Source organism: Culex quinquefasciatus, chromosome 2 (assembly GCF_015732765.1).
Source record: "Culex quinquefasciatus strain JHB chromosome 2, VPISU_Cqui_1.0_pri_paternal, whole genome shotgun sequence".
Taxonomy (NCBI): Eukaryota; Metazoa; Arthropoda; class Insecta; order Diptera; family Culicidae; genus Culex; species Culex quinquefasciatus.
In genome coordinates, this window is record NC_051862.1 from 116,128,155 (window position 1) to 116,153,058 (window position 24,904).

Genomic DNA, 24,904 nt, shown 5'->3' on the forward strand with positions numbered 1-24,904 from the left:
TGCATATTACCCCCTCTCCCCCTACCTCTTTTTTTTAGTAATTTTACCAAAAACTGATGCAATATTACACATTTTTTTGACACAAAATCTGTCATCGTTCCCTGATGAGTATATACCATCTATTTTTTCTGTGTAGGAGTCCGAAGGCTTGAATGGGAGAGCATCCAAACCTCTTTTTACTCAAAGGAACCTTCTACCCCAGGATTCGAACTGCATGAAGCACGAATTTTGTTGTTGCACCAATTTATGCCTGCTTGAAAGCGGGTCATTCTTGTATACAATCCAGTTTGTGTGAGCTTTATGCTCGGTTGTTGAATGCCAGTTGGAAAACGCTATGCTGTAACATTGAATGCAACATTGTATTGAAATAATGAAAAGATTCACGAGTTTGGCAGAATTATGCTGATAATATAATAACGTATCGCTCGACAGCAAAAACTGACGAACTTCGGCAAATTGTGAGTTACAGTGAAACCTCTTTTTACGCGGTGCGTTACGTTTTTCGAATTTGTCGATTGCTCTGGAACGACGCAATATTTTTGCAATCTTTTAAAAGCAATTTGTAGGTTTTGTTCAGATCTACAAAATGATTTTTGTAGCTTGCAAAAATATTGTAATGTATTTTTTAAAGAAATCGACGAAATAAAAAGCGTAACGCCACCGCGTAAAAAGAGGTTTCTCTGTATTTTACTGAATTCCAGCGAAAATTACAGTTTCTGAAAAAATAGGGGTGTGTAGAATTGGTTTAATTGATTCAATAGTATTGCGATAGGTTTCAGTGGCATATTGGACCAAAGCCTGATTTTACTGATTGGAATTCCATATAAACTGTAACGGGAATTGCAGGCACCTCTTTTTTGAGCACCTCTCCTGACTATTAAAAAAGAAATGTAACTGGCAATCAATCGCTCAATTTCAAATTTCGAAAAAGTTTTCACTTGGTTTATGGATGGCGCACAATGTGCACTTTGTGGAAGAGCTTTTTACAACTTGCAAAACTCCATTTTTTTTCGTATGTATTGCGTACACGAAAAAAAAGTGAGGTTAAATTTTGTCAGCCAGCAAAATCAAATGGTTCGCTAGTGTGCGTACGCGAAACGTCATAAAGCTCTATGGGCGGCCATTGGGGGTGGTGAATGTGCGTAATCCTTAAGGATGACAGGATGAGGAGGAGATCGGTTGGCGCGTAAGAGGTCAGGGGTTTGGGATTTTGACACGACCGTTGCTCGGTCATTAAGTCCGGATATCCACCGCGGAAAGGTTGTCGCCAATAGCAACCCTCACCCGCGAAGTCAGTGTACCAGTGTTGGAGTAGTGAACCCTGGAGGATTGGGAAGTGCCCGGAAGAGCTACATCCGAGACCCGGAAGAGCACAATACGAGACAGATGGAGCTTCTCGTGTGATTTGGACATCCAGGTATGACCGGAAAACCCCTAGGAAAATCCCCGAATAAACCCCAAGCCTGACTATACCCTAACCGCCATTTTGAATCCCTCATCCAGGACCACTTTGTGTTCTTTTGTTCACTGCGTGAACACCGATTGGTTTCACCCCGGCCGTGTGACATCCGGCCCGGTGAACCATCTGTACGAGCCGTCAGTGTCTCGCTTGACAGTGTTCAACCGCCAGGCCGCTACCGTTACATCCGCGAACCCTATCCTCGAACTGTTCCGACGGAGTCCTCGGACACCGTCGAAGCCTGCTGCACGTCACCAAGCACAGGAAGGGCGCGCAAGGCAGACGAGGGTCCTTGAAGGCTGCAACCGAAGCGTCGGAGGGTCCATCCGACTGACGAAGAAGCCACCCCTTTGGCAGAGTGCCGGAGGAGCGTCGACGACAGCAGGAAGGAGCAGTGACGACGGCAGAGCGGCGAGAACGGGGCCCCGAACGAGTGCACTGGAAGTGCGAAGAGAGGAAGAGGACGTGTGAGGTAGGAGTAGTTGATAAGGAAGTGGGACGGGACGTGTGAGCTAGTGGAAGTGGGAAGGGATCCCCGGAATAAAACTGTCGACCTTACGCGAAGATTAAAATTTATTGTAGTTTCCCTTAGTCATTTGCAGTGTTTTCTTGGCTTTTTTAGTTAATTAGAGCGTCACGCCGACTCTGGGTATTAAAGGGAGAGTCAGCTTGCTGTTTTTGCATATGGGACATTTATGCGGACATGGACAGATGTGCAGAATAGTGCAATAAAAAAACATACCTGACAATAATGCTAAGCGATTCAAAGAAGCAGAACAACAAAATCAAAACGCACAATGTGGGATTTGACAGCGTGCATTTACCGATAGCTGCCAAAATAACAGAATTTGTTCTAGGAACGAGATTTTTTCAGCGAAGTCATCTTAAGATAGGGCAGCGAATGACCAAGAAGGTGAAAGCTGCCAGAAATAAATGAATTAACAACAACAACATCTTAAGATGTCCTTCACACAACCCTTTAGTTTATAGAGAAGAACCTGAGAAATGTTAAAATCCGTAAAAAATCATTTTGACCCAATCTCACCCTCCAGACCCAATGTCACCCCCACTGACGGTACATTAAATTGTAAGAACTTTATTTATTTGATCTTAAAAAAGTGATGATGTCTTTCAAAACAGATTGTCAGTTGATTTTGTTAATGTGGAGTCAATACTTTTATTATGATTGCTTGCGAAAAGCAAGTTTAAATGCAGAACTTTACAAAAATTTTCGTTCAATTCGTGTCCTACAGAACATCGCAAGGCGTGCCCTTAATGATATCAGATACACGACCGGTTAAAATTCTATAGTTGTACTGCTCAGGATCAAGAGATGTAAAGATGAACATTGGAAGCCGGTCCGACAGTACCCAGACGTTTCCCTCAGAGTCAACCTTCAAATCGTTCGGGAAAACAAGCGCGTCACTGTCCGAGTCAACTAGCCCCTGGGTATCCGGATTCAGTGGTTTTGCCGTGTTCCAACAGCCAACACCATCCTTGTTGACCTGGGTGTAGAAAATAATGCCCGTTTCCGCATCGTAAAACTCGGCAGATGATTGGGAGTTTGGTCCACGATCTCCCATCAGCTTGTAGTCATAGTAAGATTCCGGACTTTGGGAGTAAGTTTCATTCTGAAGGATACGATTGGACACCATGAATTCCTTGGTGCTGGAAAAAGCATGGAAGAAAACTGGCCGGGTACCGTCTCTGGTCCGCTTTCCGACGGCCATTCCAAACACACCGTCGGTCCATTGGAAATTAACCCCTCCGATGTTATAGTCCCCAGCCAGCGGATCAAAGTGGAAAAAGTTGTGCTTGACACGCCATGATTTATCGTTTTTGAACGAATACACTATAACTTGGTAGCCTCCAAGATCCGGGATGTAAGCGTGGGCGTTGTCGCAATCTCCTCTTTCAGCATCGATGATCTGAAATAAATAATGAGCCATAGATTCAGATTGATCAACTTTCCAGCTAAGATGCCTTTCATACGTACCACATTGGCAAAAAAAGAGTCTTCCTTGAGAAGTGCATCCGGAAAATAGTGCCGTCTAATCAGCTTATCGGTGTACAGGTCCAAGATTGCTAGCGAAGGTGCGGCGTGCTGTGTCGGATTTCCCAGAATATCGGCCAGACCTGTATCCATCACCCACAGCCGGTCACACTCATCGGCCCGCACTCGGAACGTTGAAATGATTGTGGTGTTATCTTGAAGCATCTTTGGAGAACCTTCCGTTTTAGAAGCTGTTGGAAACAAAAAAACAAGAGTAAATCATTTTCAAATGTGGTTTGATGGTTTTCTAAGATATTATTGGAAATATTTCATTATACCACTATCAGCATCAGAATTTTCCGGCAATTGATTGGCTTCCCACGACGGATAAGGATGCAGCACAGGTGATACACCATCTGATATGTTCACAAAGTTTAACGAAGCTGCCACTCCCGATTTCCATCTAAAAGAAAGATATTATTGAGATTTTTTAATTAAAAATATTTAAAAAATAGTCAAGCGCATTTTAATGTATGTATGTATGTATGATTCCCATACCCGCAGGCATCTTGGTCCTGAAACACATGTGAGCGCTAGGTGAACAATTCGATCATCTTTTACTCCGTAATCTGTACGCCCACGTACATAAGTTTTTTTTGCACGAATTTTAATGCAACAAATATCGGCGCACAGAACAAAATGGTTTCCCTCTTCTCTCCCCAAGCGCCAGAAATTTGAAGCGGGTGTAGGGACATTTCGAATAGACGCCCTTGCTCCCAGCACGTCACTGAGGAGCGACGAGAAATTAATAAGCATTCCCCCTCAGTCGAACCTTCATTAGAGAAGCAGGCAATCCACAACTTACAGCGAACGCCCAAGGGAACACTCTACCGCGTATATAGTGAAATTTGCGTGGTTTGTCTTTAATGAGTTGTAAAAAGTCAAAGTAGTTATGTCACAGACATAACCGGAATGGCCTAGACTACGTAAAGTTTTGATATGTGCACATAGAGTTTTCCATAGCTTAATTTTGAAGAATTAGCTAGATACTTGAAATACATTAACGGAATATGATCGTGAATCGTGAGATGGGCCCCCGACTCCCAGTAAACTGGTAAACTCAATCGGGCCGTGTACGTACCGGTTGTTGAAACGTAATTCGTATACGATTCAAATTGAATTCCGATTGAGTTGACTTTTACTAGAAAGAGATGGCAAATCTAATGAACAAAATCGCAGCTGCCATGTAAACAAACTTCGAATGTGTGGTAAATCTTTGACTAGACAACAACATTGAGTGGAGAAATGAAAAAGAAGAACGAAACACGATTTTTTCGCGAACCGAATGCAGAATGAGGGGGAGGGAGAGCGGTTGGGGGCGAGAGCAGCCTCAGAAAGCTGTGCAATCCGTCATCCCCGAAGACCAACATTTGTTCCTGAAAGGCATTTCACCGACTCATCTCGGTTAGGACGAGAGACGGAGAGTGAGGGTAACTCCGAAAAGTTTGGAGTCCTTACGCCCTTCCTCTTGTTTGACAACCACGGCTTGGCGGCCTAGGAGAGGCAACAGTTCGGAGAGAAGGCAGTAGGCGACGCTTTGTTGTTGCAGACTCGTCCCGGGTGCGCGCCTCATCTTGTTGCTGCCTCGTCCCGGGTGGGACGAGTGACGGGGAGTGAGGCAACTCTGAAGAGTTGGGAAGTCCTTACCCCCTACCACGAAAGATTCAAACGGTCCGGCCATCGAGAGGCAACTGGCTGACGGTGACGACGAAAAGGCGATGCGTGCTTCTTTTGCAGTTCTGGTCCTTCTCTCTCCTGCTGCTGCTGTTATGGTCTCTCTTATGGTTCGTTATGGTCCGACGACTGAGACGTGAATGATAGAATGGGCTCTGGCGCGCGTTCTTATATATAGTGTTGGCTTTCTACTTCCCCACCTTTTTCGCGACCGACATCGCGGACATCGCGGTGCTTGGGTGATTTTCCCCTCAAAATAGGTACTTGACATTCCCGTCCGTGAGTGGGAAGCGCTCATTTCGCTTGCAAAATCTCTGCATTTTAAAAACATTTTAAAACATTGATTTGTTTCAATAGTTAAACTATTTTTCCAACATTGCAAATTTAATAGCAAATTGCTAAATAATTTCCGAATCGAATGTAGCAGAAATGGTGCCGATTCGATTTGAGGGAAGGAAGTTATAAGCGTTTTACGGATGACGCAGTAATCCAGGGCCTTCGGCCCGGGTTTGTTGGAATGGCACCCCAGTACCTTCGAGTAAGACGTTGTCTACGTCAATATGTCAGAATAAATGTATGGGTTGCCTGTACTAAGAAGGAAAGCTCTCATCAAATGATGTAGTCTTGAAGTTTGATTCAACTTCAAATCTTGTTGAAACTTATAGTAGTGAAAATACTTTCGTAAACTTGCGTTCTTGAGTTGCTAAAATGGATAGAAAATAGCATTAAACAAAATATATTTTAAGAAACATAACATTTTGTATAGTAAATAAGTGACATTTTTCAAAGATCGATTTCATTGGAAGAAGTCCAACAAAAAACAACCACCTAATTTTTTAAGATTAATCAATAACTTCATTTAAGGATTAACATTTTGAGCATGCAAAGGATAGAAGATTAAAAAATATTTAGATCGGCATGTTTTTTTTTAATGAATTTGAATTGGATTTGTTTTTTAATTGAAACTGAGCATATTTTTGAATAAAAGTTTGTCATCTGTTTAATTTTATTAGATTCAATCAATTAGAAAAAAAACAGGAATATTTTTCAATATCCCAATATCCACAACTTAAACAAAATATAACAGATTAATAATTTTATTTAAAAAAAACGTATCATGAGATATTTTTTGTACTGTACAGAAAATTTTAAATCTATAAAAATCAATCGAAACCAGTGCGGATTCGAAAAAAAAATCAAGAATGGAAATCAGAACATTGACAACATAATTTAAAAAAAGTTGTTTCCTTGGCAAATATGACAAATATAAAAGTGTTTATATAAGAAAAATGGAACTTCCTCACCGGGATTCTGCTGTACATCCGCAAACTTAATCCGTTCCAGTCGATTCGTCCAACAGCTTCCGACTGTGAACTCTCAACAGTACCGACAGCCATCTTCTTTAAAACATCCAATGGCCACGATCTTATGAACGGAAAACTTCGAAAGCATCCACGACACTTTGTTCTAACTACTTTGTTCTAACTAGCGCTCCGAAAACTACCGGAATTTCCTTTTCTTCTTCTTTCTTAAAACCAGTTGATTTTTTCTTCGGAAGAATTCTTATTTTTTGGAAACATTAATTCATTTGCAGGGGGACTCCTCTTATTCGGAGTATTAACGGTACGCGGGTATTAAAATCTATTTTCAGCAAAAATGACGCCAGCTAAAATTTTACCAAAAATAATCAAGCGCATTTTAAATGCATAAAAAGATTGATGAAGGTTGGTGATTTTTATATGTGAATTGGCTGCCGAAAAATACTGTTGCTTATAATTTAAGGACTTTGGTTAATAAAAATGTTTTAATGTGTGCGTTATAAGTATGACTAATGATTTGTTAAATACATTTTCAGAAATAAATGACGACCGAGGTGGATTAAAAAAAAGGGTTGATTTTTGGTGGATCAAGTTCATCCAGTAACCTTTACTAGTTGTCTTCACATCTTTTGAGTCAAGTTGACTGCCATCGATGCAAATTTTCAAGAACACGCCGAACGAGTTTATTTTATTTAGTTTTGTTGGGGTCCACTATCCATGGGGCTCTTTTATTCCCAAAACTATGCTTGCTTTATTTTCAAAAGGTTCTGAATTTATTGTTGTTAATTTGGTCGTACGCTTTTTGATTTTTCAAAATAATTTGAAACGGTACTTTTGCTACAGGGGAAAGTGGGGCAAGACGACCGTATGGGGCAAGAGGAACAATTCTAGAGTTTTTTTTTAACATTTATAAACATTATGACATCAATTTATAAACATATAAAACACAATAGCTTATAGGACCTTATAAAAAAACTAGAATTGCTCTTTGCCCCATATGGTCGTCTTTCCCCATTTTCCCATACGTCTAGTTCTTAAAGTAATAATTGACATTGGGAAAAGGCAACAAACCTGTTCGGGTTTGATTCCAGAAGGTACAACATTGTGAAACAATCTGGTATGTACAGAATCTACCGATGAAGTAGAAAGGTAAGCCAGGAAGAATTAAGCACCGCGAACTGGTAGGTTTATGTAAATTATCGATTTGAATATCGATTGTGAATGTTCCTCATGCGATAAATTTAGCAATTAAGTGGACTTGACCTGCAAAATTGAAAAGTGGTCTTGGCAGTCGATCACAGATAGATCGAGATTTTTTTTCTGATGTGTGCTGATTATATAGTGTTAAAAGATAATACCCATTCTAATCGCATGGTTGTTGTTTGAACACTTCGTGCATTGTAATCGTTTCATTGCACAAACTTGGAATAATTACCAAGTCGAATTGATTGATGTTCAATGGGTCACATTCACGACTGGAATTGCAAATAGGAGAATTTGCAAGGTAAAAACTTGAAACAGGTGGAGTACCTTCCATGCACATTTAGTGTTCTTCCATCAGAAAACCAATATAGCAACACATTGCTTGTCAAAAGTAAGGTATATTATTTACATAAGGCTACCAACTTTACGGATTTTTTCCTTACTATACGGATTTTCGAACCTCTTCGCGGATTTTTAACAGGCCGGAATTTTTGTAGGGAATTTTACGCATAATAAGGATTTGTACGGAATTTCAACAACTTTTTAAGCTTAGTTTTGCTTTTTTGATTTGGTCGAAGCTTTTGTTAATTAGAAATTTATATTTTTCTTTGAGTTTGATTTAAGAAGGGAGTTTTCCGGGGTTTCCTCAATTCAAACTTGATTATCAATAATTCTAGAGTTTTTGAACTATTGTCTTTCATATGTTGATAGTACCTTTAAAAAATAACTCTAGAATTGTTCTTTTAGAAATTCCTTACTAAATATATTTATCCATTTCCAAAGGCTTTCTAAAACTTGTGAAAACATTACAAATAACAAATCTAGAGTTTTTTAAAGGTCCTATAAACTGTTGTGTTTCACATGTTATAGGATTTTTTCAATAAAAAAAACTCTGGAAAAGTGTTCGTGAAAACACTAAGAACGATATTATTCATAAAAGCAAACTTAACATTTCGTAAACTTTCAAACGTTTAACAAAAAAAAAATTGAAGAACATAATGATTTGATTCAAATCACGGTTTATTTTATGAATACTTTTAAACGTATAAGTCAAAAGTACTCTCATAGCATTTTGTGAAATTTGTTAGCTGTAAAAACGACACAGCTTTATATTTTTAATTCTCAAATTTATTAAATTTAATTTATCTAAATAATTCATTGACAGTTTTTGTTATACCATGGTGTCATATCGGTTAAGTGTCGGATTTTTGCTCAGCAAGAGTTGGTAGCCTTATATTTACATAAAAAATTATACCACACTCAAATTAAAATGCTACTATCTTTGTTCAAAACTTTTTATTTTTGCACTCAAATAATCAGCTTAATGAGAGCAGCGGTTAGATTGTTTTATTAGTCATGGACAGAAAAGCAATTACGATGACCTAGAGAAGCTGCGATTGTTAGTTAATGTTCAACGGCATAAAACGTAAAGCTCGCAGATTTTTAAGCACATTCAACTTGGAAGTGATGTTCCCAGTCAAAAATGCTTCAAAGTATCAACACACATATTTTTAATTTAAAAACTATTTTTACCAAATTTCTGCTTTATCAAGTATCAGTAAATTAATCAATTTCATAATATGTTTAAAGGAAACTATGACATATGAATAAGGGTACAAACTATAAGGATTCAAGTTTTGAACATTAAATGATAGAAAATTTCGGGACGTATTACTTTTAGATACAAGTGCTGAAAAGTTGTAATGAGTGCTGTTATGAACTTTCCAGCATTTTTATTTTTAGTGATAAGTAGGCCATTTTGTCACTTTAGAGGGTATTTGAAAAATTAACTTCTGAAGTTTATAATAATTTTTAACATGTTTGTGTACGTTTAAAATTTAAAAACTAGTGCACACAAAAAGCTTTTTCAACTTTTTTTTTTAATCGTAAAGTTTGTGTAGCGATTTGAACACTCTGAAGCTTATATTCACACGATAACTGGTTGTATTCAGCTTGTAGTCCCGGTTTGCTATTAGTTAACTGTTGCGACATTGAATGAGACATTTCATGCTTCATGTTATTTTTATTTACATATTTAACATTCCATAAACTATTTAGGCAAAAGCTTTTTCAATATTTTTTAAAGTTAAACCATTTAAATTCAAACTCAATCGTTGCAAATTTTGCATACATATATATATATAAGTGTTGTTAATGGCTCTAAAACATAATACAATCAGACATGCCGTTGTACTTGAAAAGCCAAATTTAAATTGTTACCGTATCGCCTACACTGTATAGTAGGGTGGTCGCTCGATCAATTTAGACAAACAAGCTTTTTAGATCAATTATGTTCACAAGAGCAGTTTAAAGCATTTAGATGACATTTTTTTTCTATTCTGATACTTTTTATCTTTCTTGAAATCTAACTACAGAATTCGATTTAAATCAAACATCAAAACCAACACTGTATCACCCTATCGCAGATGTACAGAATTTGTATTATGCTGCTCGAAAGGTTCATTATATGCGTAGCGTTTTAAAATGGAATGATGCTCTGCTTTTTTTTACTATTATTTTCGAGTGGAGCTCTAGGTCTCATCATCAGCGCCGGTGAGCGGCTTGTGGGATATGTGCAACACACAAAACACACACGGCGTTACGTAATGGACTAATAATTGCATCCAATTGCAATTTTGAAGAATAGCGTGCTTGGCGATGTAATGGAACCGCGACGTCGTCGCAAGTTGATTTTAATCGAGCTGGTTTCGATAGTTTTGTGTGTGGGTGATAATGATAATGTTTGCAAAATTTTAATAAATTTTTGAAACAAATCGATCAATAGCAATGTAGATAATGAACGATTTGATATAAATTAAACGTACCTTGGAACGGTGATGAACAGCTTATCTCTCCATCGTTCCAGCCCCAGTGGCAGGTTGTTCGAGGGGACATATTTCTCGGACTTGAGTGCCTCTTGTTTAGCTTCCGGTGTGGTCCAGTCAAACTCCACTTCACGCCACTTGAACTTTTCCTCCAACTTCACCGCATCGACCGTGAATGCCACCAAGATCAGTATTTGCACGAAATGCCAAACGACTGGTTCTACTTTTAGCTTCATGTTTTTTTGCACTTCACCTTTCGATATTCACCACAGCTGTACTAATAATTCAAAAGAGTTGATCAGAACTTTGAAAGCCGTAACTATTTTACAATGTGCATATACTACAGTTTTGATATTCACAAAATTGATTTTTAAAAAGTTCGTAATCTATTTATCCGAAATCTTAAAATATCCAAGCTTTCAAAATTACTATTCCACCCTTTCCACACTTTGTTCCAGACTTCTTTGCACAACCTAGCCGCCTCGCCTAATGGACCCGTGGCCAGCTATTGACCTATAGCGGTGGCTAAGAAATCAAGATCACTAACCCTTCACCAGAGCAAGTGATCGCGCGCGCGTTCCTACGGTTGAGAATTCTACCTTCACAAAATTTATCTCCGACGCTTACGATGATCGAAGCAAAATCCACCGCTATGCCAACTGGTCGCGCCGACAGATCGAATACTTCTGATCTGTGTTGGTTAGTCTAGCCGGGTTTTGTTTGGTGCTCTTTCGCGCGATTCGCGAGCGTGCGCTCACCGCAAGAATTTACCACCAACACAGCTTTGGTTACGATATCTGAGCTTCTTTGAGCTTTAGTTTTTTGCATGATAGTGTACCTCTGCGAGGGGAACAGGGAAATGAGTTTTGATTAGGGTGGACCTGATTTAAATGGCAACTATAATATACATCATAATTGACACATTCCGCTTTATTTTTGCAACGTCTTTCAATTACAAAAATTTTGATACCCAGACATGTATAGGTCATCGCTGAAATTTTTAAGTTATCGCAGTTTTAGTGAAAAAAGTTGATTTTTTGCCGATTTCGCCATTTTCCTGTGTTTGCGCTCGGCGCGTAAAAAAACGCAGTTTTTATTTTCAAAAAATCATATCTCGGAAGCGTACGGTTCGACATCGCCAATATTTTTAAATGTTATGTGAAATTTTCCGAGGAATCCGATAAAAATATTTTCAGACATAGGCTCTTTGGTCCAGACACGATCAAAACGCAATTTTAAGTTTTCATACGACTTTTTCAATAGCTAAGTTAGATTTTTGGAACTTTTTACTATTTTTCCCAAATAGCCAAACTCATTACCTTTCTTTTGCGTCTAAGACAGCTAAAATCGGATGAAATGGCGCGGAGGCATGATTTTTCGAAAAAAGTGGTTTTTGCGAAAAATGACGAATATTGCCATTTTTTTAACCACCCTAGCACGATGTAGGTCACCCTAATGGCCAAACAAAAAAATACGGGTCTAATTATTTATACATATATATTTATAATACAAGGAACCCCCAGAAAAATTTTGAGCCCGATCGGAGAACTTTTTTCGGTTTGGGCTCTTTTCAAATGGAATTGCTGTATAAATACTGCCATCAGGGGTCTTTTGTGCATCTGGACCAAATATGAGCACTCTTGGCGAACGGTAAGTGGGGAACACTTTGTTCGTGGTTCCCATTTTCATGAAAGCTTGTTCACGATTTTGGGAACTCTTTTTTCTCCGTGTGGTTCTAGAAAGTTGTGCGAAATTGACTTAAATTCATTGTAGAAAACAGAGAAAAAACATTAAAAAAATGTTTAGATTGAGTTACACACATTTTTCTAAAATGTGCTCCAAAAAACCTTCAAGAGATCTTTTTTTCATTATTTTTAATATGTATAGAATACACTATTTCAAAAATTTTGTCAAAGAACTTTGTCCTAAGGGCACTGTCAACGGGTGTCAATCCAAAATTTCTTGAAGTGAAAGTGTAACGAAATTGTGGAGTCTTTTAAATGCTTATATCTTCCACCCCTTTCAAGCAATCTGTATGTTCTACCCACCAAACGAAAGGGGAAGTCTAACAGTACAAGTTGACCAACTCGTAAAGTTTATAAAACTTTGTTAAAGTACTCAAATGTTAAGAAGAAAAATAATAATTTAGACCGGGAAAATCCCGGTCGCTGATTGGTTGAGCGCAACCTTTCCCGAACACATTAATCAGATTCAAGTATCTACACGCAACCTAGACTTCGGTCAAATTCGCCGAAATTCTCGGTAAATTTATCAGAAATTCTCTGATAGAGCGTCTCTATCAGAGAATTCTCCGTCAAATCTTTATCAGAGATCTCCGTCAAAATCGGTCAAATTCATTCGGCCCGGTTTTGACGTTTCTCTTTATGTATTGTGTTGCTCACATTCACCGCGAATGTGAGTGTGTTGGTGAACGTGAAAAATGAACTCTGGTTCCAAATCCCACCGCTTGGGCAGCGCTGTCGTCGGCTCGCATGCATTCGTACTGGCTTGAACGGTCATTTCAAATAGCATTTTTTTCAAAACCAACACGCACACTATCATAATCCAAACAGCAATATTTATTTGTCTCAAAATCACAATAATTACAATAAATTCACAACTTGAAGCATCCAGTTGCAGTAAACGGTCCACGCCCCAGTTTGCCTTGTCCATTCATGTCAAAATGTCAAAATGTCAAAATGTCAAAATGTCAAAATGTCAAAATGTCAAAATGTCAAAATGTCAAAATGTCAAAATGTCAAAATGTCAAAATGTCAAAATGTCAAATTGTCAAATTGTCAAATTGTCAAATTGTCAAATTGTCAAATTGTCAAATTGTCAAATTGTCAAATTGTCAAATTGTCAAATTGTCAAATTGTCAAATTGTCAAATTGTCAAATTGTCAAATTGTCAAATTGTCAAATTGTCAAATTGTCAAATTGTCAAATTGTCAAATTGTTAAAATAAACAACAACTAAACAACTAAACAACTAAACAACTAAACAACTAAACAACTAAACAACTAAACAACTAAACAACTAAACAATTAAACAACTAAACAATTAAACAATTAAACAATTAAACAATTAAACAATTAAACAATTAAACAATTAAACAATTAAACAATTAAACAATTAAACAATTAAACAATTAAACAATTAAACAATTAAACAATTAAACAATTAAACAATTAAACAATTAAACAATTAAACAATTAAACAATTAAACAATTAAACAATTAAACAATTAAACAATTAAACAATTAAACAATTAAACAATTAAACAATTAAACAATTTAAACAATTTAACAATTCAACGATTTTGCAAGATTTACCAAATAATTTATTGGGTAACGTAATTTTTGAATGCCCGATTTTACATAATCGCTGAATGCTTCCCGTCTGAGATGACGGTTTATGCCGATAACCGCTAGGGACCTACATAGGGAAATGAAATGTTTTGGGAGAAATTTCAAACACCCAAAGTCATTCAAATTTATGGTTGAAAAACTTGTCGTTTTTCTTTTGTGCTGGCACTTTTTTTATGCCGAACAAGCACAAACATAACAAAAACTACCAGATTATTATCAAAAACAGTTTTACAAAACTTGTAATTGTTAGAAGTCTCGTTTTTTGGCCAAAACTATTTTAAATTGATTCCAACCTTGTTCTTGCATGATCTTGTTGCTCGATTGGAACCCCGATTTGACAGTTCCTTGACAGTTCCTGGAACCCTGAGAGTGACATTTCTCTAATAACCGCCACTTGGGCGCAACGATCTTTGGATGAATTAGGAGTGAATCCTCGTGTACGATACAATGTTGTGCTCATGTGTGCGTTAAAGTTGTTTACTTGGATGAACTCAAACCAAAAAGTTTATCAGAGAATCTCTGATAGACGATTATCAGAGATCGGTCTGATAAGCGCCAGGTTTGCGTGTAGCACTTAGCAAATTTTGCTCTCTGCCACTGCTTCGAAAGCGTCGAGCCGTCACAGCCAAGCGAGATTATAAAAGAGCGCCACGCCGCCGGTCGAAGCTCAAACGAGTCCGAAGCTTTGCACGAGGAGGATCAAGAAGCAGCAGCAGCACAACAGAGCCGCAGAGAGGAAGGAGAGAATTGTTCTGGAAAGAGAGGCAGAGCAGGCGCGGGAGGGAAAATAGCCGGCAACTCGGAGTGTTTAAATAATTGTTGATGCGAAAAGACGAGGTGGTTTTGTGCCTTTTTGAGAGCTTGTCTTGGAATATGCTAGACATATCTCAAGTGGGCTTTTGTCCACCTCCTAATAAAGAAAATGAAAATGAAAATGAAAATGAAAGTGAAACAATCGTTGCCTTCCGAGCTACGACGCTATGAGAAGGACTTATCAATTGCGTATTTTCTACTTCTTACCGCCGGCATGCCATCCGAGCTACTATGCTTTGGGAAGGGCTTTCAAAATGAAATGAAATTTGGATAAACGTATTATTCGGTGACGTACAATTTAGGATAGATCAGGATTCATTTTTGTAAAATGATATGACCAGAAAGTGAAACATTATCGCTGCCTTCCGAGTTGCGACGCTTTGAAAAAGGCTTATCAATTTCTCAATCGCGTATTTTTTAACTTCTTACCGCCTGCGTGCCATCCGAGCAACGATGCTATGGGATGATTTCCCGAACTACTTCTCGCGGACTCTCTCGCCGATCCACACCGCGACCCCTTTTTTCAATAACTTCACACTCCACTGAAAATACGCCACACTTTTTTTTCAAGTGCCCAAACACTAGAATGATTTAATAAAGCCACATCTTAGATCTAACATGCTTGTGTTCGAATTTCAATCCAATCCATTATCAAATTCAAGTGTTTTAGCGATTGACTTTTTGGTATTTTTTGACACTTTATTTTCACTCGGGTGGCTCTAACTTTTCAAGTGTTTTACTCATGAATTTGCCCTACTGTGCTGAACTGTTGCACTTGAAATTGATCTTGTTTTGATTTGAATTGCAGTTTTGTGACAGCTTCGTCAATCTTTGCTTCGTTTCTTTATTCGTGTTTTGGCGGTCCGGTGTGTTCATTTTTCGCAGGCCCGAATGACCGCGTGAGTTCGCTGCCGCCATGTTCCTGTCCAGTAAATTGCCTGCCCGGTTTGTGGCCACGAAGACGAGTATCGCCACAAGGCTGCGTCCTCGGGTTCAGGATCCATATAGCCAGCGGAAGGGCTCGGTCTCCCGGACCCGGAAAGAGGCCAACTTTGGTGATAAAGGTGCTTTTCCGGAGATTCACCCACTTGGTGAGTGGGGAAAAAGATTTTTTGTGGGGTTTTGCTTTGATTTTTGGATTTATTTTGTGTGATTTGCAGGAAGGATGCGATTGAGCTGCAGATGCCGTACCAGGAAGCGTTTGCTGAAATTATGGAAAACACCCGCCGGGCACAGGAGAATCTGTGTCGGTGAGGACAAGAAGCGGTGAGAAGCAGGATTCGAATGCATTCTACCCAGGGGCCAAGCAATGTGTCATTAGGATGCTCATGGCAAAGTTTGATTCGATGGAACCGACCGCGGTTCCGAATCCACAAGCAGATTCCCCGGGGGCCTCCATCTCCGCAGAAAGTGGTGATGGCGAACAACCCAAACCTGACCAGGAGTACGATCCTGAAAGCAGGGACAACCGTAGGAAGAGACAATTCAACAACGAAAAAAAAAACAATTTTTGACAAGCAAAGTTACAAATAAAAGCTGCCAAATTACTTTCATGACGCAACTTCTTCTTTTCTTTCAACAAACCGAAATCCATTTCTATTACATACAAAAATGCATTGATTATAGAAGGAAAAATCATTTAAGAGCGAGTTTTTCACCGATGTGAAACAGGTCGTATCGAGGTGCTCCGATTTGGATGAAACTTTCAGGGTTTGTTTGTCTATACATGAGATGAACTCATGCCAAATATGAGCCCTCTACGACAAAGGGAAGTGGGGTAAAACGGGCATTGAAATTTGAGGTCCAAAAAACATGAAAAATCTTAAAATTGCTCGCATTTCCGTAAAACTTCATCAATTCCAACTCTCTTAGATGCATTCGAATGGTCTTTTGAAGCCCTTCAAAATGTGCTATAGACATCCAGGATTGGTTTGACTTTTTCTCATAGCTTTTGCAAATTACTGTTAAAAATTGATTTTTTATAACCTTAATAACTTTTCCCAACAGCCTCCAACACCCATACTCCCATAGGTCAAAAGTTAGGGAATTTCATGGACTATAAGCCTACGGTATTAACTTTTTGGCCAATCGCAGTTTTTCTCATAGTTTGACGATTTTTCTAGAACAAACATTTTACAACGTTAGTTTTTGCCCTGTAGGCCGCCATAGCGGCATTTTTGGTCTCAATTTTGTCATATTCGGAATCCTCGGACAATTTCACGTTAGTTAGAAGTATTGGAGTTGTAAATTTGATTGGAAAAATTGCCGTTTAGAATGAATTAAAATATTTTTTAACAATTTGTTGGATTGGGGGTAAAACAGGTTTTCGCCTACTTGATACAGCATTTGACGTATTGGTCATAGGGTTAATAAGATCTTTTTCTTTTTTCAAAAATGTTTTATTTAATTATTTTTTAAAGAAATATTACAACTCTAATACTTCTAACTTACGTGAAATTGTCCGAGGATTCCGAATATGACAAAATGGAGACCAAAAAGTGCCGTCTTCTCGGTCTACAGGGCAAAAACTAACGTTGTAAAATGTTTGTTCTAGAAAACCCGTAAAACTATGAGAAAAACTGCGATTGGCCAAAAAGTTAGTACCGTAGGCTTATAGTCCATGAAATTCCCTAACTTTTGACCTATGGGAGTATGGGTGTTGGAGGCTGTTGGGAAAAGTTATTAAGGTTTTAAAAAAATCCATTTTTAACAGTAATTTGCAAAAGCTATGAGAAAAAGTAAAACCAATCCTGGATGTCTATAGCACATTTTGAAGGGCTTCAAAAGACCATTCGAATGCATTTAAGAGAGTTGGAATTGATGAAGTTTTACGGAAATGCGAGCAATTTTAAGATTTTTCATGTTTTTTGGACCTCAAACTTCAATGCCCGTTTTACCCCACTTCCCTTTGTCGTAGAGGGCTCATATTTGGCATGAGTTCATCTCATGTATAGACAAACAAACCCTGAAAGTTTCATCCAAATCGGAGCACCTCGATACGACCTCTAGAACAAACCGAGCAGAATCTACAAATACTGCCTCTTAAAACCAATAGATATAATGTAGTTTTTCATGTGACACAACACATCAAATTCAAGTGTTGTGCTGTTGAATCAACAGCATCTTTAGGTGCCCGAAATTCAAGTGTTTTGCGATTGATTTTTGAGTGCTATGTACAGCAGGGCCAGATCATGTGTAGAACACTTCGTTAAGCCGTGTAAGTTTTGTTCAGTGTCCGATCGATCCAACGAACACCACACGACTCTAGGTACCTTACTGGGTTAAGGTGGGCAAAAAAAGAGCGAGCCGCTCAAAGAGCCGGTTCACTAAAAAGAGCGAAAGCGGTTCTTTTTCAAACTTCCGTCTTTTGAAAAATCCGGCTCGAAATGGCATGATTTTTGTTATAAATATAATTTATTGAACTTCAAAAAAAATTTGTATTAAATTTGTTTTTGAGAATTGATAATACAATTTAAAAATTTTCATTGCTTATGAAAATTAATACCAAAAGTGAATGATTTATTTGACAATATGAAAAAAAAACTATTGTAAATTAAAGTATTACCGGAATACAAATTTGAGCATTTCAAATTGCATAATTTGTAAAATATTGCCAAAAATTTACTGAATAATTTAGAGATTTTGGAAAAAATCCTTTTAGCAATTACAGACTTTATTGATTAAATCAGAATGTAGAAAAGAATTCGCAGAATGTTTTCACCAAATAAAATATCAGCATTAGTTCAATTCTTGCAGAAATAAACGCAATTTTAAAATTAAAAGCAATTTTTCCAAAATCCTAGATTTAAGTTTGGATGCCATTCAATTACTTGAATGTATAGGTTCGAGTAGAAATCATGACCAAGAGACCGTCAAGACCTATGGTTTTAAAAGACATCTTCTCGTTTTCAGTTTTATTTTTTTTATCAAATTATTTGTGAAAGTCCAATGTGAAATAACTTATAAAATCATACGATTTTAGAAAACCCTTTTCATCAAAATTTTGAAAAAGAGCGAAAGAGCCTCTTTTTAATGAGCGAACCAAAATGAGCGGCTCCTAAAAAAGAGCGGCTTTGCCCACACTGTTTCTAATTAAAAGGAAATAAAATTCTGGGTTGATTATTAAGGTGTTCTTTAAAATCAGTTTTTGTTGAATGATTTTCGTATATGTTTTCCATTGATAAAATACTTCATATGGGATTGTTTCACGTATTGGTTTTGAGTTTATTTCTCTCGAAATTAAAATCCACTGGGACTCACAACTTTACAGCAAACAACAAATTATAAAGTATATTTGTATTAAAAGTTAACAATCATCCCTCCTTCAAGTTCAAGAAATTTTTTGAACTGGTTTAACGTTTTTCCTGTTACCTAATGTTCACATATTCAAGAGATAAGATCCTAATCTACAAATGACTGTATGAGCTGCTTGGTTGTGTTATCATCACGCTAAACTAGACTCATTCACATTTACTGATGCTACCGTTCGATTCAACTAACACAGTTTTTTTTGTTTCGTAAGCAAGGAAAGGTGAGTTTCGATTGATTTCTGCGCGCACTAACAGAAACAGTTTCTCCTAAACTTAACAATTTCTTGCCGGAACTGTACATGTTCTGCAAGGTGTGTCCTCTGGTTTATTTGTTGACTTTTTCTACTTTTCGCTGTGGTTTGTGTTTTTTGTTCAGTCATTAGCAATTGATTTTGTCCGTTTGTCTTACTCGATGGCTCTTGAGTTTATTTATTCATGAGGGTAACTTGTTAAATGTTAATGTTGTTTACAATGACCTACTAGAACGTATGCGTAATTTTTCAATACATTTGTAAACATTTTCTTCCCAAAATCTATGCTGCTGTGGTTCACAGACGATATTGACGATGCAATCTTTAGAGATTTACATGTTTGAAGGTGATGCAACTGCTGTTTGACAGGATGAATTCCTGTTGAGGGTTGTTGGGCACAAAATATTAGACATTTTTTTCGTTTGTGAAACACGATCCTTCGGTACAAAATTTCAACAATGCTTCTAGGGTTACTGCACAAATTTTAACTAATTAACTATTATTGCCTCTTTTGGATTTAGTATTTGAGTTTGATGGGATTTGTTGGATGATTGAAATTATGAAGCACTGTTAATTACAAACAAGGGAATGGCACAGAAAGTTTAACAACATAGTTTGGCAATTTTTGAATTGATGGTCACATAGATATGAGTATATGAGTAGTTACTTTTTTACTAAAATAGAGTTTAAGCTTTGAATAAAAAAAAGATTGGTTTATCCGTTCCTAACCATGGTGACATGGTGTTTGGCCTTAGATGGTTTGTTAAGTTAGACTTTTTTTCCAAACTTAAAACTGATTTTAGCAAGTTTGGGTTCTTGTGAAATAGCCCAATAATCGCAAAATCAGAAAGAACTGTTTTGTCAAATAAAAACTGTGTTTGAAGAAATTAGAACCTTTACATGAACAATTCTCTACGTTTTCGCAAATCGACTTATTTTCATTGTATTTTTGGATTTGGATGAAACTTTGTCGTCCATCGATTCCTTATGTCGAAATCTCGGGTGAGTTTTCAAAAAGCCGTAAGAGCCACCGTGACCTCCAACACTTATTTTCGTTTTTCTTCAAATTGCAACAATATTTCATTTGTTTTTAGTTTAGGGCACTTGAAAATGAATGAACAATCACTTGAAGATAGATGAACAATCTCAAGCATTTTTGAAATTGGTTGATTGTAAGTAGGTCGAATACCGATGTAAAAAGGGCTTTGTTTACTAGTGGCTCTTACGGCTTTTTGAAAACTCACCCGAGAAATAAACAATTTTGCATTTGCCACCGGGTCCGGTGGTGTAGTGGTAAGCGTGATTGTCACTCACCCTAGTTGGCCTGGGTTCGGTCCCAGTCGTCCCCGGTGGCATTTTTCGAGATTGAGGTTAATTTTGTTCCCAGTCTAACCTAGAGGTTTGGTCGTTAGCACATTCCAGAGTCGATTTCCTTGAAATGATTCATTTTCGTGGGACTGTCAAAAATTGATCCCGGTGAATATTTTTCAACCAAAGTTTTTTGTGTGATCAATAGGAGGATTGATGACAGTTCGATGCTAACGAATTATTTCAAGAAAATCTACCACGGATCAAATCGGTATAACAATAGGGCTGTAAGGCTCGTCTCCCTAGGTCAAACACTTGCATCGATAGAGTCGCTGGTCGGCAGTTGGACTCATAATCCAAAGGTCGTCAGTTTGAATCCAGTGGTGGATGGGAGCTTAGGTGTAAAAATAAGTTTGGTTGCTGCCTCACCATTTCAAGCCTTCGGACATCTAGTTTTGAATAGAAATGTTGCAATAGAGAACGCCAAGACCATGCTGTACAGCGGACATCTGATGTGCATCATTGGTTTCTCCATACAAATTTTTGGGGCTATCCATAAAAGATAAATTGTAGAGAGTTTTTTTTAGCTTTTCGAATAAATTTCAATTTGAATATGACTTTCAATCGAATGCACCATATTCTCAAAAAATCAGTACTCAAGTACTTTTTGATTTTAAATTCACCATCAAATTAAAAAATAATTTTTGGAAGCTTTTTCGGGTAAATTTTTAAAACTATGCAGAGCCTACTATGGAGGGCCTCGTGGCGCGGTGGTTAGCGGCTTCGGCTGCCGATCCCTAAGTTACGCGGGTTTGATTCCCGCCATATCCTCCTGGCGCTCTATCGGATGGGGAAGTAAAACGTCGGTCCATTTGCGTAATAGAGGTTTTGGGTGACACACATAACCTTCGGACGCCTAGAAATGAGCAGAAACTTGCAACAGAGCCCACAAAAGACCCGGGGGTCGTTAAAGTGGATTGCTTTGCTTTGCAAAAAAACACCCTTTCAGTTCAAAAAAGGTATTGAAAATTCACCCGAAAAGCTTCCAAAAATCTATACGTCCGTCATACTCTATAGTTCACAGGTTCTATCTGCATAGAAAACCCATGAGGGATAGGTTTTTTGAAAATTCAATCTAGAATTATTGTCCTCTAAAACATATCAAAAAATGATGGTCAAAATCAAGTTTTTTTTTGTAAAAAAAAGTCAATTTAAAAAAATGAATGAACGAAATTCCTGCGTACCTTTTTTCAAAAAGTTTCAACATTCTCAATGACACCAAGTTGATCAAAAAGTCCTATCTCACAAGATACAGATTTTCAAATATTTGCTTGGCCCTTTTCTGTTGACAACTCCCACTTTTGGATGGAAACTTGTATGGAGAAACCAATGAAATTGCCAGACAAATAATAATTTTGTTCTATCGTTGCGGGAAAAGATTTAATGATGACTTTGTATTCGAGCGGATTTGAGCGATACAATGAATTTTAGTTGCATTAAGTTGCGATCCAGTTGATCTTAGCTTACGATACTTTGTGAGCAAATTTGTTTGAGCGTGAATCAATGTCAATGGTGATGGAAACGAAATTTATGCGTTGCTCAATTGTGTGAATAACTCATTCATTGTGGTAATATTGTGCTTTTCCTAGATCCATGTCGTTTGATCGTTGATTGTTCTGAATCGTTAGTATTGTTTCACATTTTGTGTCAATTTCGGATTACCTACATTATTTACAAATTCTATCCTTTCTGCTTCCGTAATTTGATAAATTCCTTGTCGATATTAGTCTAACCATGGGGTTAAAGACAAGTTCTAGCAATTTCTAAATTTTGTTCTAGCTATTCCTCTATCACTAGATTTGTTCTATAAATTTTCACAAGCCTGTGGTATTAATTCATTGTAGCTTTCGTCGTCTGTCACTCGCAGGTGTAAAAACAATTCTAACAATATGGTACACATATTTCTCATACTGAATCAAAGGTTCGAAAACAATCGCGTGGTTTTGTTCCTTCATTCGGCATCATTGATAAAACTGCTATTTACAAAAGATCATCTAAAGTTTGTTTTAGAATAAAAACATTAATTTTTCTTTCATCCATAGTACCGTCTAACACTTTCAGATCGCTAAAATTCGTTTTTACAAAACTGTAACATTTCTTAGAAAAAACAGGACGAAAAATGTACAACAACAATCGTGTGTGAAAGTGTGATGCACCGTTATTGTTAGTATTTACACTGCTCACGTTTGTCCTATGATCGTGATAAAATGCTGCTGACGTCTTGCAGACTGCGATGTTCACTTGATAAATTTAATTAGTCTTACTAGTAACTATCACGCCGTAGTGAATTGACTTAATTTTCATATTCGTTCATCTCGATGATCTAAAAATATAAGAAAAATGTTAAGTTTCTGTCAATATAGTGGGAAAGTACAGTGCCATTAGAAATATTACGTGAAATAATTTGGAATAGTTGAATGATGTGACAGAAGCTATATTACACAAATTCTACCAAATTTGTAAATTTCCTGTCCTTATAATTTCAATTTTATGCAAACGGCAATATTCATCATCAACACAATTGTCGATAGCTGCCGAATAAGCCATTCGGGTCATCTAGTTAGTCTTTGATAGTTGAAAATTGTAGAAGGGCGTTTGTGGCTTTGACCACCAGCTGGCCACCTATCTCGTAATGATCGAAACACGTTTAAAACGATAACCAGTGCTATCTGGCGGCAAATTTTGAGCTTGTGTTTAGCTTTTCTTTGAACTTAACGTCATGATTCGAAATCCGGACACTTAGTAGCATATCATTTTTGTTACAGCTGGCAAAAAATCATGTTATAAGTTGGAAATGTCGAAACATCATCAGGATGTAGTATAAACAGTCAGTTTCAAGAAAATGCATGCAAAATATGTCTTTTCTAACAATTTTTCATCAGAATTTTAAAATTAAAATGACTTGTTGTGCTTCGAATCCCGGACACTGATAAAAGCTGATTCCAATTCCGGACACTTTTGCTTCGAATTCCGGACACTCGATTTTACTAATGAATCGCACAAATTTGGACTGAAATGTTAGTGAATGGCATAGGTCTCAAATAAGCTGTTAACATCAAAACAATCGATAGTTTATGTAAAAATTTGCTAGAATTTAAGGAAATCGAAACCATAAATTTCTACTTTGCCTTCCCGGTGCTTCGAACGCCTATGAAATATTTCAAGCGAAATGTTTCGCATTTTTGGTAAACTTATAATTTAATTTTATTTGACTGTTTTGGCATTAACTACAGCGTTCAAACAAACAATAAATGAAAGTTGATTTTGGAATTCATCAAATAAAACAGTTTTGACATTCATAATGCGAACTTATATCCAAATAATTGATAAAACAGGATGAAGTGTCCGGGTTTCGAAGCGTCCGGGTATTCGAATCATGACGTTATTTTAAAATGCGTTTTCTCCACATTTTTTAAATAATAATATAAAAAATCAAAAAATTATAACGAAATTTTACAAAACAATCTTTTTAAACATTCTGGACCTGAAGCCTGATATTTCTGTTACATTCTTATTGGAAACTGGAGACACCGGGTTCAGACAGTTAATAATATTTGTCACGCAAAATATCCATACGCATTTTTTTAATAAAGTCTGCACCATTCCCGGGGTGCTGTAGTGCAATGTGGTGACTTAATATTTTAGATTTAGCGGGACATTTAAGTTAAATTGACATGGACAATTATTTCAATACTAACCAGTTCACTAGTACAAGTGCTACTACAAGTAACTCTCTGAGAATTCGATATCCGATTGGCTAGCTTTCGACGAGGAAACGGTATTCACGGATAGGACACCTCCAATGGCACTGTCGAAGTCGGAAGACGTCGCCTGGTCTGGCTGTATCGAGACAACCAATGCTTCCTTACCTTGCGTAACGCCGGCGGCAGTGGCCGAGGGTGCTACGTGCAGCTGATTGTTATTGGTGGCAGCAGCATGACCATCACCGAACTGGGTTTGACCGGATTTGACCGTCGACTCTTTCTCGACCAGTCGTTGTTTCAGTAATCGAATTTTGTCCTCTTTCTAAAATCGAAAGAAAAGAAACTGAACTTAGTCAAACTAGAAATGATATCAACTCGGTGTGACGCTTACTTGAGCAATTAATTTTTGGAGGTCATCGTTCTCCGTCACCAGCTTTTGATACCGTTCTTCGTCTTCTTTCGATATACCAGTTTCGTTGCTAAATTTCGATTCTACTTTATCTTTGGGGTGCCTCAGAACTTCAATTACCTGCAAAATAATAAAAAAAATCCAAT

The 24,904-nt window shown here is 37.4% G+C and overlaps 2 protein-coding genes across 3 annotated transcripts in view; both read right to left on the reverse strand.

Annotated features, from left to right (window-relative positions):
* Positions 1-2,611: 2,611 nt before the first annotated feature.
* On the reverse strand, positions 2,612-11,240 carry LOC6046464 (protein yellow). 2 transcript variants are annotated; one of them, XM_038254051.1, is made up of 5 exons: positions 11,133-11,240; positions 10,534-10,810; positions 3,791-3,915; positions 3,456-3,703; positions 2,612-3,387 (listed from the first exon to the last, which is right to left on the reverse strand). In XM_038254051.1, exons 2-5 carry the CDS (start codon positions 10,767-10,769, stop codon positions 2,707-2,709), a joined length of 1,290 nt encoding a protein of 429 aa, XP_038109979.1. In that variant the 5' UTR covers positions 10,770-10,810; positions 11,133-11,240; the 3' UTR covers positions 2,612-2,706. The 2 variants fall into 2 exon arrangements, with proteins under 2 accessions (XP_038109979.1, XP_038109980.1); XM_038254052.1 differs by having other exon boundaries at positions 11,081-11,231.
* A 7,671-nt stretch (positions 11,241-18,911) lies between these two features.
* Positions 18,912-24,904, reverse strand: part of LOC6046465 (gamma-aminobutyric acid type B receptor subunit 1) — a 203,096-nt gene continuing 197,103 nt past the window's right edge. The window contains exons 15-17 of the mRNA XM_038258438.1: positions 24,741-24,878; positions 24,515-24,671; positions 18,912-22,968 (exon numbers count right to left, since the gene is read on the reverse strand). Of these exons, the coding sequence (XP_038114366.1) occupies positions 22,946-22,968; positions 24,515-24,671; positions 24,741-24,878 (318 nt within the window). The 3' untranslated portion in view covers positions 18,912-22,945. The remainder of the gene's footprint in view (positions 22,969-24,514; positions 24,672-24,740; positions 24,879-24,904) is intronic.

Coding starts and splice junctions, on each gene's coding strand:
- LOC6046464 (XM_038254051.1), bottom strand. CDS start 10,769: ATGAAGCTAAAAGTAGAACCAGTCGTTTGGCATTTCGTGCAAATACTG. Junction 3,916..10,533: donor CTGTTCATCACCGTTCCAAG/GTACGTTTAATT, acceptor TCTTTCTTTTAG/ATGGAAATCGGGAGTGGCAG. Junction 3,704..3,790: donor AAATTCTGATGCTGATAGTG/GTATAATGAAAT, acceptor TGTTTCCAACAG/CTTCTAAAACGGAAGGTTCT.